The sequence below is a fragment of the Notolepis coatsorum genome (assembly GCF_963971535.1).
Source record: "Notolepis coatsorum genome assembly, chromosome: 2".
NCBI lineage: Eukaryota > Metazoa > Chordata > Actinopteri > Aulopiformes > Paralepididae > Notolepis > Notolepis coatsorum.
Window position 1 is genome coordinate 73196914 of NC_140166.1, and position 15966 is coordinate 73212879.

Below are 15966 nucleotides of genomic sequence, written 5' to 3' on the forward strand. Positions count from 1 at the left end.
GTGTATATTGCTTGCTTTTGATTATGTGTGCATGCATGTACAGTAAATAGGTGTGTGTGTGTGTGTGTGTGTGTGTGTGTGTGTGTGTATCTGCTTGTGTGTGCGTAGAGTGCATGCATACTGTGTGTGTGTGTGTGTGTGTGTGTGTGTGTGTGTGTGTGTGTGTGTGTGTATCTGCTTGTGTGTGCGTGGAGTGCATGCATACTGTGTGTGTGTGTGTGTGTGTGTGTGGGGGCACGTGCATTCATGCCTGTGTGTAATTAGGTCGGGCTGTAATTATCTCTGCTGGGGAGATTGTGTTTGCTGTGCGGGGCGGGCTGGTTCTGTCAGCAGGCTGCTGAAAGATGGATGGTCCTCAGAGAAAGGCAATCTGGCGAGATTAGAGAGCAGACCAAAGTAGTCGCTACCAGAGAAAGCTCCCGGCGCTGCAGGGGGTGGGGGAAGGACTTGCACGCCTCACAAAAGAAGAGAAAACTAGTTTCATGCTTTTCAGGAATGACACGGATTTCAATCTACAATGGGTTTGCTTATATGCAGATTTAATATTCTAGATACCAGTTAATATTATGGTTGTGGTCATAGGGATCATTGAGATACAGTGTTTATATAACATCTTCTTATACCGATTACCAATATGCCCCAATATACATACAGTATGTGCAGGTATTTACCATGGAAACGTAATTTACACAGACCACAGCACCTGGCGGTAAATGGGATAAGGTGTCTACTTCCTGGCTAATACCATCCCAGCTATCATATTCAGGTTTCTCATAGGCAGGATATGAGGTTGTCCGGACTACTGTAATCGGATAGTAGATGGAATACTTTAGTATCCTGAATAATATTGTTATTAATGTGCATGCAATAGTGTCATAGTCAATGGCTAGAGGAACTGTTTATTTCATGTGCGAAGGGGGGGGGGGGGGGGGGGGGGGTTAACAAAAAAAAGACATTAATAATTTAAATGTATAGCTAATTAGCCTGATATTATGCATTTGGATGTTTCAGAATAATTCATTGGTTGAATTAATAGCCATTAGACTGATTTGGATGATCTAAGCTGGGAAATGTTTTACATAAGCACAATGCAATGATGAACAAAACAGACCCATTGTTGTACATTCTATGAAGTCTGAAGAACATTTTTTAATTAACCAAACTCTGTCCTTTTTAAGAGAACCAATAATAAAATGTTCTTTGTCAGATCCGGTTCTGCTTGACTTCAGCTCTGTGATCCCAGTTCCCTTTCTGTTCACACTTACATCTTTATTCACAACTCAGCTCCGTTATGGCTGTTATGGATAGCAGTTTAGATTAGATTAGATTTAGATTTAGAGATTAGAATAGCGATATTAGAGTCAATTGCACAAGTACAGAGCAGAACAAAATGAAATTGGCATCTAACCAGAGTGCAAAGGTTCTGAAATAGGAATTGTTTATTGAATTTGATCAGGCTATTTTGGGGGGGTTTGTTGGTTGGAGCGTTCACGTCATGCACAAAAAAACATCCCGGCCCAGTCTCCGTCCACCTGAGCGGCTGAAATGGAGTGTGAAAACACCCTATAGTGTCATAGATGCAAAGCAATATTTAACTCACTCACTCCATATCTGTTAATGCACAGACAAAATTATATTAACTGTATAAAATAGAGGTCCTGATAACGTGTAGTTGGCCAACGCGATTAGCGCCATGCTTTATCTATTGCTGTTTTCAAGGAGGATATGGCAAAGCTCCCGCGTGTTGCTGGTGAATGTGGCCCGGTGGCTCGACGTACGAAATGATTGCCAGACACATTTCTATCTAGGGTTGCCAACCCTCTGGGTTTGGCTCAGAGACTCCGGTAATCAGCCTCTCTGTCTCCGGGAAAGAAGAGAATCCAAATCCAATTTATTTTTTCTTTATTTCAAAGTGAAATATTTATACTGAGACCAGTCCCAAGCTGTAGAAGTAGACATGGACATGGTGAAGTATCGGGTGTGATGTTATGAGGTTTTAAACTGTGAGTATTGCACCTGTCAGACAGCGACTCCAAAGAGGATTGGACATGGGCACGCAGGCAGAGGAGCTAAACTCTTACTCCATTCATGGCTGGAATGAAATGTAGGCTAATAAAATGTATCCTAGTAGGTACGTATATACATTACCCTACTAGGGAGTCTGTCAGTCTGTTTGTGATGAGGGGGAGAGAGAGAGAGAGAGAGAGAGAGAACCAGGCAAGCCAGGTTACTCAGAACATGTAGGCCTACTACTCCTTATTATGACAACATAAGATCTGTAAATGAAATTAAAGAAAAGAAAGAGTGCAGAATGCAAACGGCTGATCCTCTCTCCACCACCAATCTTATCTTTCCTTTCATCTGTCACTTCCATGTGCATTCATCAACAACACCAGAGCCACTGCGATTATGAACAATGACATTCCTTTTCATAATATTAATCGGTCAACGGTGGATAATACAAATGTTGGATACAGGTAATATGCGCCAGCCTCCCCTAAAACGGAGCCATTTTTGCTTTGGTATTTACAAAGTTGCATGATCAGAGATAGGAAATATAGGCATATCTCAACCTGACCGCTGGAAATCCTTAGCACAGATTGGAGGAGCTGAACAGTCTTTTGTGAATCCTGGTTGAGGCAAACATCTTATTTACATTTATTTTTGTTATTGATAGATATGTGTGTTGCGTGTATATTGCTAGGTTTTTAGTGAGTTTTTCCTTACCTTCGCTGGGGCATGGCTGGGAGTGTTGCATTTATTTATTTTACATTTATTTAGGATTTCATGGTGGGTTTTATTCATTCTTGATTTATTGTGATGTTTCTTCTTGACTTGTTTAAAGAAGACTTGTCCGGCCCATGGGGACATTAACTTGTGATTTCGGTTTGTGATTTGATTTGATGTAGTCCTTACACTGTGCTGTGCTGTGTGTTGCAGGTAGCCCGGGTAAACCCCAAGGACAACAGCTACCTGCTGAAGGACGACTTCTACAGACACGTCCAGAGAGACTGGCCGGGCTACCTGGAGGAGGAGAGGCAGATCATCAGCAGGCTGCTGGCCAGGTGAATAAAACACACACGCACGCACGCACACACACACACACACGCACACACACACACACACGCACGCACGCACACACACACACACACGCACACACACACACATTTTAATACTTTATTTGGTTCCACAAATTATATTACATAAACGGGGAATCAAATATATCGCCAAGCAAGCAGCACTGAACGCTTAAGGGTACACACATAGATTGATTGATTGATTGATTGAAAACTTTATTAACAGATTGCAGAATGGGTACAGTACAGTACAGCTCAATACACACAATTGTTAAGGGGATGCAGACCAGAGAAAGACTTTCGTCTTGTTTACATCAGGGTCCCCCATTTTCAATTCATCAGGACATATATGACATACAGATATACAGTACTGCTACATCTATACATTTATGACAACAACATAGCACCTTCTTCTTGTCGTAGAAATATTATCATGTCATTATAGATCTGTGTTGAGATATCATTTTATCTTTGTACAGCTTGACTGGTTCAATGTGACCAACTAAGCTGTCAATAATAGCTGAGACAGAACAATATTTGGCCATTTTTGTTTGGCTTTTCTCTTTGACATTGCAGCAATTCTCAGACCACTCCATGGTGCATTTATATACATGGCCAAGACTTCCGAATATGAGTACACTAAATACACTTGTACCCAAAGCTGGCTATCACATCGACCAATGGTTGGTATTTTATATACTTGTCCTGGAAAGCCTGGTCCATGTACAGGTCAATGGCACAGCCTACTTCTAAGATTAGCACCTCCTTGTGGCTGGTGTCAACAAAAACAACATCAGGTGTATTTGGTCACACGCACGCACGCTTCTTATCTCTCCTCCACATGAGAGCAAGATAAATGCATGGCTCAAGGCAAGTGGGCCAATCATAGCGCTTGCGGTGCTTCTATGCATCATAGCTGTCAACATTGGGATTTGAAAAAACTGGATATTTCGCCCCGCCCCCCTTCCCCCCGGCCCCGCCCCCTCCCAATGTAGTCTCCTCCCCCTCGTATGTATATTATATAATATATATATATATTGTCTGCACTGCGCAGCCGTGGAATCGCGAGGCCATAGATTTAGAATAGATAGAAAGGGCACATTGTGGTGTATCATAATTAATTTGTTGAATACAATAGGATTTTTACAACGTTGACACAAATGAAAGAATATTTACACTATGTTCTCGTTTACCTCTTATTTAATTCATTCATTAATTTAATTGTAGGCACTGTTTATATTGTACATAGTCCTGTGTGTTGTATATTGTGTCCTATGTTACGTTTGTGTTTATTGTCTCTTTCTATATACACCGTGGGAAGGGGGGCACGTAATTTTAAAAACGGATACTGCTGTAATATAAAGTGAAATTCTACCATGCCTCAATGTATCAACTTTAAACATACACTAAATGTTAATGTTAGAAATGTTCATTTCCATTATTTCCACCATGTGCAACATTTCCTAAGAACAGCAATGTCCATTCTATCAACTCCAAATCTGTGCTATGAGCTCAATTCTCCCGGTGCATGCAGAAGTAGAATTGCTGTCTTGTTTTGGATGAATGAGTAGAAATGAAAAACTTAAATCTTGTTTTATTAAAGTAGTTTTGACATGTGATATAGATAAAGATATTGTTTCATTGTGTATTGATTAACTTTACATTTGCTCTTCATTACTTTACAAAAGTTATACTGGCAGTCTAATACAGCAATGGATTATGGGTAAATGCAACATTAAAGCAGTGCCAATGTAAGACTGACTTTATATTAAACGAATGACAATAATATAGTATAAAGTAGGGTATTATTTAGACTAAAGAATGGTGTTGTCTCACCCTACTCTCATGTTGAGGGAGAGCACCACACATACACTGAGAAACCACGGCCGAGAGTGAGCTCTCCGAGAACGACCCCACTTTGCCCGACAATTTAATGGCAACCCTCTTCCGGTCTGACTTCCTGTGCTAATGTTCTAATCTACACCGCTGCCACCTGTCGTCACGGAGGGGAATTGCAGCCATATTGTAAACATTTTAAAAAACGGGAAAAATACGGGGACGGGATGATGGCCGGAAGGAAGGTTGAAATACGGGACAATCCCGGGAAAAACGGGATGGTTGACAGGTATGCTATGCATAGTGACATTTTGGGAGAGCTGTAGGCTCCACTTGGCTGCTTGGCCTATGACGCCAGGACCGGAAACACCTCCAGCAGAGCTCCTTTCATCATCAGTAACTATTTTACCATCTACAAGTAATCATTAGTGCTCAAAATACTGTTGTGGATGACTACAGAGTTTGTGGGTTTGGGGTCTCCCCTCCCTCAACATCTACCATTTGAGGTGCCCTTGAACAAGGCACTCAACCCAACTCAGCAACCAACAATAAACTGTGGTTGCACTGGGCAGCTCCCAGGTGTGAATGTGTGTAACCATGAGTCTGAAGCAGGGCGTTGCTGAAATGGAGCATCTGTGTTCTTCAGTGAATCTAGCCTGGGTAAAATGAAGGTTAAACAAGCACATAATTTGTGATAACCTGCGACCATTTTGGCTACACACCATTTCTTGCTGCCTTGACATGTGCTTTAACCTGAGCTCTATAGCCATTATTAATTATTTTGTGGCAAAGTTGTAGACCATTGCCACTTGAATCCGCTTCAAGGTCCTTGACCTAGCATATCGTGCAGCAAAGGGAACGGCTCCCGCCTACCTCTGGTCAATGGTCTCTAACTACAGACCCTCAAGACCCCCACGCTCTACATCTTCTGGCTGCCTCAGACCCACTCCTATCCAAGCTCCGGGGGGGTCATCAAAGAGAAGCCAGCTATTCTCGGTCCTTGTTCCACAATGGTGGAACGAATTTCCCACCACAGTCGGCACAGCCTAAACCCAGCCAATTTTCCGCCGTCGACTAAAAACACACTTCTTCAATCAATATACGAAATTAAAACATTATATAATGGTATAATTAAATGTTTTTATAAAAAAAATGAAAAAAAAATCTTTGTACTGTCTTTTACTATCCATGCACTTTCCTACTAAATAATCGTCCTTGCCTATATTACTACCTACTATGCTAATATGTCTTTACTACTATGCACTCAAGATTGCACCCACGTTCAACACTGTTTGACGAACATTGCTACTTAGCTGAAAGAGTACCCTTCCTGCTGACCTGTTGTACAGAACTTGTAAGTCACTTTGGATAAAAGCATCAGCTAAATGACTACATTTAAAAATGTATATGTAGACCTGCTGGATATGTGTATGTGTCATGTCAGTTGGACTGACCGTGTACAAGTTATGGCTTTTCAAATGTGTACATCTTACCTTTGATTATAGCCTCACCATCTGGCAGATTGGGGTGAGATTTGTTGTGAGGCACTGGCACACTAGTATTGATCATTGTCTGCCATGTGATTTTTGTGAATAGTGCCACCATGTGGCCAAAAGAAGACTTTGCAGACCTCTTGCCCATGATGAAGTAAACACTTCAAATTTGGTATAAATTGGTGTAAAGAGATTCACGATGAACACGGAACATCCTGTTTACGACATGATTTCCTAAATTTGATTGAGTGTGCTGGTCATGTGGTTAGACATAGCAACTTTTTGAATTACACAATGGAAGATGTAGGTCCCTAGATGCCACATAGCAAGATGGGTGAGAATCGGGTGAACAGCCAAGGAGTATTAGGGGTAAAAGTGATACAAATAGTGTGGAATCCAATATGTCGGACATGGCTGGTCCTATTGGCACACAGTCACTGGGGAGTTCTGCATTTACTCTGGGTTGCCAGGTTGTGCAGGAATATTAAAACATACGGTATGTAGGAGATCTTTCAATCTAATTTGGCAAAGCATTATCCCCCAGACAAAACCAGATTTAATTTGTGTCACTATATAAGTTAAATACGTTTTGGGGGTAAACAGAAGATTCACGGGAGGCAGGTTATGGAATCCTAACAAACATACCGGTATATGTGGAGAAAAATTATCTCCAGCTTGGCGTGTTGCACAAATGTTATGAAATACTATACGTTTTCAAATTCATCATCAGTAATTAATTATGCGCCACTGGTTAGGCTACTGTCACCTGAATTTACTTTTCTTGCTTTTGGTCCTGTTGCTCTATTCGATTACTCTATTCACACCAACCCAAACAAACTACACCATGGGGCTAGATGCTCTAGGGCAGCGTTTCTCAACTGGTGGGTCGCGACCCAAAAGTGGACCGCAGGGCCATTTTGAGTGGGTCGTGGATGTGTGTAAAAAAATAAAAGATACGATTTTTTATTTTATTTTTTTTTGCACTACATATCTTTGTGAAAGTGGCTTCTCAGCTCTGGTCCAGCTGAAGACAAAGCGGTGGAACAGATTGGACATTGAGCATGACCTCAGAGTTGCTTTGTCTACCATCACCCCAGACTCTGAGACTTGTCGGGAGCAAACAACATCCCCAGTTATCCCATTAGTTCCCTGGGCCCTCATGCATCAACGTGTTCTACGCACAGATCTGTGCGTAACCCGTGCGTACGATCATTTCTAAGCAAAGAGTGGGATTCATCAATTTCGATTTGAACTTGACTTCGTGCGTACATCTACGCACATTTCAGACCTGGCGTACCTAGCTCCCAGTGGTAGAATATATTATTACAACAAGGAAATGAGCTTCTGTGCATAATAACACTGGATGTTCTGTATGAACCGTAGTTCATTATAGTTCATTGTAAGATAGCAACAGTAGTGTAATTATGGTCAAAACCCTATAAATAGCATTTGGAATAATAGATCTTTCTCTCAGAATGAATGCAGCATGTCATATATGTTACGATGAATTGAAAATGGGGGACCCTGATGTAAACAAGACGAAAGTCTTTCTCTGGTCTGCATCCCCTTAACAATTGTATGTATTGAGCTGTACTGTACTGTACCCATTCTGCAATCTGTTAATAAAGTTTTCATTCATTCATTCATTCATGGTTTATATAGCGTTATCGGAATATACGGGGTGTAGGCTACTGACTGACTGCGCTCCGCGTAGCTTGATTGATTGATTGATTGAAAAGTTTATTAACAGATTGCAGAATGGGTACAGTACAGTACAGCTCAGTACATACAATTGTTAATTGGGGATGCAGACCAACTTTTGTCTTGTTTACATCAGGGTCCCCCATTTTCAATTCATCATAAATCATAAAGCTCAACTCGTTATTATTTTGCGCACAGACCGCCGAAACACGGGAACGTTTTGATTATATTTAAAAGGCTTTACGTTAAACGAAACAAGTGGAATTTCGAAGCTGTAAGCAGAATAAGTCATATGAATATAGTGTTCTTCCCCCTTTTTACTGTACAAGAAAGAATAGAAAACGCATTGCAATGACACCATGCAGATAGTGGACAGACTATATGATGGGATTCAAGTTCATGTATTGAAAGGCAGGATACATCATACATGCAGTGAGATTCATTGTTCTATGCTCTCGTATTATATTGTTTATATAGGCTACCCAATACTGACATCAAAATAGATTGTAGTATGCCTCTAGAAATCATATGCAGCAGGTAGAAAATTGACGGGAGATCCATCGCGATTTGGAATAGAATTGAGGAGAACTTTAATCCGTGGGTATTAATCAAACAACACGGGAAAAGGCAGTCATATTCCAGCGCGGTCTTTATTAGCCGACAACAAAATAGATGCCTCTAAAAATCATATAGCCAATCGAACACAACTAATAAAGGCATTCATACAGCACGGTTATAATGACACACAACCAGCGCCAAACAGTGGTCAACGAACGGTCTTTATTAGTATTTTGAGCTGTCCAGGCAGAATTGCAGCAATGGTTTTAGGGAGCCGTTGATATCTGACATCACCGTTTACAAGTCCGCCTTTTATTTATCCCATAAATCATAATACGCGATAGTGTCTTCTTGGTTCGACAGCAGTGAATTCTCCGTGGAGTTTCTCGGAGTCCCGCTCGGGTCGGTCCATTATTTCACATCCCATGGGGGGTGTTTCCTCATTTTCATGACCATATATGGATAATCATGCACGAGCATTGACGGTAGAACAAAGTGGTATTCATCAACACGGAGGACCATAGAGCCTGCGTACGCACGTGTGATGAATGCCGACTTCCCTGTGCGTACGCTAGTTCTACATTCCGTGCTTACGTGTGGAAGTAGGTCAAGTTCAAAGTCCACGTTGATGCATGAGGGCCCTGGAGTCTGCTAAGAAGCATAATTATTTATTATTATTATTATTTAATTTCATTGGGTTTTTAGCCCTAGTTGCACTTTTGTTGCAACCCCAGTTATCCCATTAGTTCCCCCAAATTTAGCTCTGTTATGTTAAGCTAAGAAATCTGCTAAGAAGCATATATTATTTATTATTATATTTCATTGGGTTTTTAGCAATAGTTGCACTTTTGTTGCACTTTTTTGTGTTTATTTCATGTTTTGAAAGATTGCGTATTACTGCATTTTTTTTTTTTACATAAATCATAGTGGTTTACGACTTAATGACTAAGGAAAATGTTGGGTCCCGAGGCTAGACCAGTTGAGAACCACTGCTTTAGGGTTCGATTCAACTGGACTAAACAAGGCAGGTGTGAAAGCAGCCTACAGATGGACCCACTGACTGACTCTTGGTTGCAGCTAAAGACAGCATACACACGCACACTATCTCTTTCTGTCTCTCTCTGTCTCTCTCTTCAGGTGTTACCCACCTCTAATAACAAACAGAGCCTGTCCGAACCTGCGGGCAGAAAGTAGCCTTTGCCTGTTTACGTTTACTATGGCTACCTCTCTTGTAAAGCCTCATACCTCGCAGTGACAGTAATTACAATGGCTGTTTAAATGGTACTTGACATATCAATTTGTCTGATCTCCTAAGTGGCATTTTCTTCCCTCTTCTTGAACTGCCCCCCCCCCCCCCCCCCCCTCAGGAAATTGCAACTGCACAACGGTAGCCAATCAAAGGGTCTCCAGGCAAACCCGTCACTCCACAAGACCCCAGAGGACTCTCTGATGCACCACGGCTCAGTCAAGAACCCTGCTGTGGTAAATGCAATGCCTTCCTGTCTTTGTGTTTTGGAATACCTTTGAAATCTATGAACATACCCGTGAAAGTGATTTGAATAGTTTGAACTTTGGAATAATATCTTTTCAGTTCAATTTCTAATCAGTAAAATCAATAGATTTTCCAAGTGACTGTAGCAAGTTGTTGTTACAGTATTGTCCGGTAATCAATCAATCAGATTCTTTTTTATATAGCACATTTAACATGACGCATGTCAACCAAAGTGCTGTACAGAGGGTAGATACACATAGATACATCTAGACAACTTATAGACAATCACATCTCCGTTTTACGGGAGGGCACACAGGCAAACACAGGAGAAGAGGGCACGAGTCAGTGAATATCGGGAAAAGCTAATAGGTAGAAGTGGGTTTTGAGTCTAGATCTAGATGTATTCTGTAGCGTACTGGAAGCCAATGAAGGTAAGATAAACATTTAGTTAAAGATTTAGCAATGTTATTTTTCTGGTTTCGTTCCCCTCTCAGAAACGCCCAGTGCCTTCGGACCCGCTGGATAACTTGGCTATAAAACGACAAAGACTAGTGGACCAGAGGTTGCAACCTCTGCCCCCCTTAAATGGACTGTCCAACAGCAAAGGAGGGCAAGACCACACACCCCCCCCTCTCAACCCCAACCTCCACGCAAAGACAGAGTTTCAAAGGACGACACCGGTGAACCACGTCGGGAACCAAAATGACTTCCCCGTGAGCCAAAATGGCCTCCTGCCTATGCACAAACTGTCAAGCTCCTCTGATGCCCGTGTGTCGGAGCGAGGGGAGCTAGGGCCCGACACGAGCGTCCAACAGAAGGTGCAGGACGACCTGGCGGACTGTAAGCACCAGCAGGTCGCCAACTGCCTGCACAGAAAGAAGAAGTCAAAAAAGCATAAAGACAAGGAGAGAGAGCGGTTAAAAGAGGAAGGCGTTGAGTTACTGGAGACCAGCCCAGATCTAAAGCAGAACCCAGACAAACTTGACGGTAAATATTTATTAATCTATTTTTAATAAGGATTCCACCTAAATGCACTTTTAGGAGGTTGATATTGTGCCTTAGGTGTTCAAAGATCTTGTTTTCTTTTTTTTTATCAATCTTTGAATTATCAGCTGACATCATTGCATTGCCTGATTTGGTTGAAGGAACATTTAATGGGCAGTTATGATGTATATTAAACAGTACTGTATATTATTACAAGGTACCATCACAGCATTATGGCTTTTACAGCACATACAGGGTCCATCTCAATGACCGTGAACTCCACCAAACACCATTCCACAATCTTACTCGCAAATTAGTGTGCTGTTGATGGACATGTGAAGATTTCAGCATAGAAGGTCATTCCTACTCAAATGTACATTATTGTAAAAAGAAAAAGAAAAGAAGTATAATGTTACCATGCAAAATAGGATTAGTTTGATGCGTGAGAGTTAAAGGCTGGTGTTACCAGTACAAAAGAGGATTCGTTTGATGCATGAGAGTTAAAGGCTGGTGTTACCAGTACAAAAGAGGATTAGTTTGATGCATGAGAGTTAAAGGCTGGTGTTACCAGTACAAAAGAGGATTACTTCTCCTTGCATCTCTTCAACAATTGACGTTTCACTGAGGAATCGAGGATGAGACGCATCGTTATTTATATTTACTTTCCCATATGTTTGATCGGTTTGCATGAGACAAAATACAATACAATTTGATGATGTCATCGTATTGCATTTTCTTTACTTCGTGACCTCGTGAACATTTCTGGGGAAATGTCCATTTATGCAGTATTGCAAGTGTAACAGTCATTTAGATAGAATTCCCCTTTTGACATACCACGTGAATGCAGCTCTGCATCCTCTCCTCTCATATTTAGCACAGGATAAGGGAAACACAATGCTGCTAGAATAGGGCTGGCACTTTTCAAAATCTGTGCCATTATTATTGCATTTCCTGTTCAGGGCTGCATTCTTTCCCCTCTCTGTGTATTATAGTGACTCCCAAGTGGAGGTCCTGCTTGGTAAAGATCGGCGATAACACTTTGTTGCATCCGGACTGGGACTGTTCTCATGTGAATTTCATATTCTGTATCGTGTATCATAGGGCCGCAGGGCGTTCTTCCCGCATGCCTCGCCGTCTTATCATCTGGCTGCGAGATGACTTGTTTCTTGGATGACTCTCGTACGCACACAGAAAGGCTACGAAATAACATATGACCGCAGACTTTTGGAATTGACCGATGATAATTCTGTGTGCATGGGCTCTCCATGCAAGTGTTTATTTGACTTGCCAGCGGTGCACTTATCTCGTGTGCGTGTGTGTGTGTGTGTGTGTGTGTGTGTGTGTGTGTGTCTCCCATCCCTTAAGCCCACATCTCTAGAGTGATGTGTGTGTTATGTGCAGATGATTGACTCAATAACAGCTCGAGCTGCTGGGCTTTAGGTCTCCTGAGGCCTACGGTCTCTTAGCTAGTCTGCAATGCATGCATACAGACAGACAGACATGCTCACGACATGACCCACAGCCAAACAAAACCACACTACTCATTTACATTTGTATTACGGTGCCGCCATTAAACCAACACTTTAATACGATGCCGGTTCCTAATTAGTGCCGAAATCAATATTATTATAATTATTTTCATGCAAACACCAAATCACCAATTTAAACTTGGTGAATGCGATCTCTTGTTCTATCAGAGCTGTTGTTACCTCCTTAACTATTGCTATGTTCCCTCTGACCTGCCTCTGAAAACCAGCATCTCAGATCCAACATATGGCTGCGCCACACTGTTTGGTAAATGGTAAATGGCTGCATTTATATAGCGCTTTTATCCAAATCGCTTTACAATTAGTTCCTCACATTTGACCCATTCACGCACACATTCACTCACACATTCACACACCGACGGCGGAGGCAACCATGCAAGGTGCCAACCTTCTCATCGGGAGCAGTTAGGGGTTAAGTGTCTTGTCATGGCTGCACCACACTGTTTACAGTATAATTACATGGATCCTCACGGTTTTAGCCATGTTGGAACTGGTACCACTCAATACCCAACCCTATGCTACTAAACATTGAGCCTATGACAATGTGCAGTGGGGGACGGGCTCTTTTGAGTTTTCCTCAGGTTAATATAATTATAAATAATAGCCTTGTCTCATTTGCAGATCCTGACATCGAAAAGGCTGTTTCCTGTGTTGAGGAGAAGCCAGATTACATACTGTGAGTATAAACCCACGGTTTATGATGATCTTGTTTGTTTCTGTATGCAGTGTCAGGGCTGCCGTTGCATTTTTGCACATCTGAATTCTGTCTAGTTGTAACTGAGTTGATGGCGGAGATCACACCATCAGCATCATCTTAGATCACACCATCATCTTAGATCACACCATCATCACCATCGGCATGTTATTGGGTGTCACTTTTCGGTTAAGCTGCGAAGCCGCAACTCGTCATAATTCTCAATCGATCCCTTATCTCAACGCCAACCATAACCATTCCCATGACCTAAAAGTTGCATTTAAAAACATCTTTCCCGGACCATGGGATCTAGTATTTACCTTGGCAGGACGCAGCATCTAGGCTTACCCCATCAAGGTAGTATAGGAAGCACTATGGTGCAATACTGCCACCATGAGGAAAAGGCAGCAACAACAACAGATGAATATAACTGAATATAAGGGACATTTTTGCAGCTCTGGACCTCATGATTTCAAAAAGGAATGCTAACAACAAACTATTTGAGAGGAACCGAAGGACAGATGTAAAACAAAATATGTTTTTGAAGGACAATGGAAGAACTGTTGGTGATGACCAGGCCGTGTGCTTGGCCGAGAGGTATTCCACTCTTAACATAATGTCATCAAGGATAGTAAAATAGTAAAGAGAATATGGATAAGAATAACCACACACAGGTAGAATCAGCACAATCCAGTCTTTATTTATTATCACGCAGACGAACACACACATGCGAGATGGGCGACATGCGGGAGCACACGGACTGCGGCGGGGACCAATCCAAGTGCTCCTGTCCGTCTCCGTCAGGGACGCGACAGTGTCAGCAATATGTTTAGCATGTTTTTCCATTGGGTTTATCTCTTTTTCTGGAGGGGAAAACCCTTGCGAGCACAGGGAGAACATGCAAACTCTACACAGAAAGGCCCGGGAGATACCCCACTTGGGTACCTGGCAACCTGGTCCCAAAGTGGGAATCGAACCCATGACCTTCTGGCTGTGAGGCGACAGACGGTGTTTATTCATTATTCATCCACGGACCGCCGTGTTACCATAGGAAATCATTCGGAAATCCCAAAAGTGCAATACCGGCTGCATCCTGCTAGGTGGCAGTATCGCCCACCCTTTGAAACCTTATTTCACACCGTGTGTTACATTTAAACCCCGCAGAATTTAGATGGAGCCAAGTAAATCGCTTCATCCGACCATTTCGAAACGCATTTAGCACACTCGATCCATAAGTTGTGCCAAGTTATGTCCGGGACCAGATGGACATCAATACTGGAAATCGCGATCAGACAATTGGAATATTCTTTTTGGAATAAGCTTGATCAAAGGTAAGGACTATATGACATAAATTTCACCTTGATCCTACAATGTTTTCATATCGATCCGGCCGATCAACGTATGTAGTATTCAAAACGAATGCCGTTACTAGCAATCAAAGTATGAAAAAACTACCCCCCCCCCCCCCCCCCTTTCATGCATTCATGATGAAACATAATACCTATTATATACCTTTGAATTGGAAATAGTAGCGTGTACAGGCGAGCAACGTCAACGCTATTAGCAGAATTCACGTATTGCTCCATAACACAGTTACCAGGAATTAGCCAGGATCACTCTGAAACTATACAATATTCACCACGGTATAACACGCAAACGTATACATGAAGAAAATTATTATTTTTCACATGTTGAACGATGGATAGTTGATGTCAAATGAGCCATAGTATTGTCTCCATAGCTATAATATAGAATATAGATATAGCCCCGCAAACACCGCAACGCACAGTGAAAATCCCTATACTTTACAGCGCTGGCCAACTAAGTACAAAGATGGGGAAACAGCGTGGCAGTCAATGTGTTAACAGCCGCGTCTTGTGTTTGTTTCTAGGACGTACAGCGCCATTACCAGCACAGAGCAGCGCCACAGGTACCAGGACGACTTCACCGCAGAGTACAGCGAGTACAAGGACATCCACTCCAGGATCGCCACCATCACTCACATGTTCGTCCTGCTCGGCTCCAAGATCAAGAGCCTGTCTCCGGGCACACAGGAGTATAAGGTACACATGATCATCATTCTACTTTAATACATCTACCAAAATAAACTCCTCCTCCACAACTCTACAGAGGGCACCCCTATAATCCCAAATCTTTCCAAACACCTCCAAATCCTTAATTACCAGATGTCTTGAAAATCCTTTGCACCGCCCTGGTTGCCATGGTAACCAAGGACTCTGTGGCAGAGGTGGTCCATGCGTAGAAGCTAGTTTAAGTGGATAAGGGGGTTGTCTGTCATTCTGTGGCAATAATAATAGGTATCATATACAGATGACTAGCGTAACCCTGTTTGTTTTGCACCCTGTAGATAATGGAAGACCAAATACTGGAGAAATACAAGAAGTATAGAAAGGTAAGCCATGATAACAGTCGCTGTCTTTAAAGTATTTAGGTCCTTGAAGTGCTTAAAGTGCATGATTTTTTTTAAACAGCCCATTTTTTAACAAGGTGCTTAAAAAGTCCTTGAAATTCAAATCAACCATTTGCATTGAATGTTTTGTTCGTCCATGATCAAACTGTTCTG

At 42.0% G+C, this 15966-nt stretch overlaps 1 protein-coding gene across 1 annotated transcript in view; it reads left to right on the plus strand.

Moving 5' to 3' along the window:
* Window positions 1-15966, plus strand: part of LOC311223437 (RNA polymerase II elongation factor ELL-like) — a gene marked incomplete at its 5' end in the record, with an annotated part of 117207 nt that overhangs the window by 92537 nt on the left and 8704 nt on the right. The window contains 6 exons of the mRNA XM_084308224.1: window positions 2941-3065; window positions 10033-10147; window positions 10652-11144; window positions 13310-13364; window positions 15274-15445; window positions 15751-15795. Of these exons, the coding sequence (XP_084164350.1) occupies window positions 2941-3065; window positions 10033-10147; window positions 10652-11144; window positions 13310-13364; window positions 15274-15445; window positions 15751-15795 (1005 nt within the window). The remainder of the gene's footprint in view (window positions 1-2940; window positions 3066-10032; window positions 10148-10651; window positions 11145-13309; window positions 13365-15273; window positions 15446-15750; window positions 15796-15966) is intronic.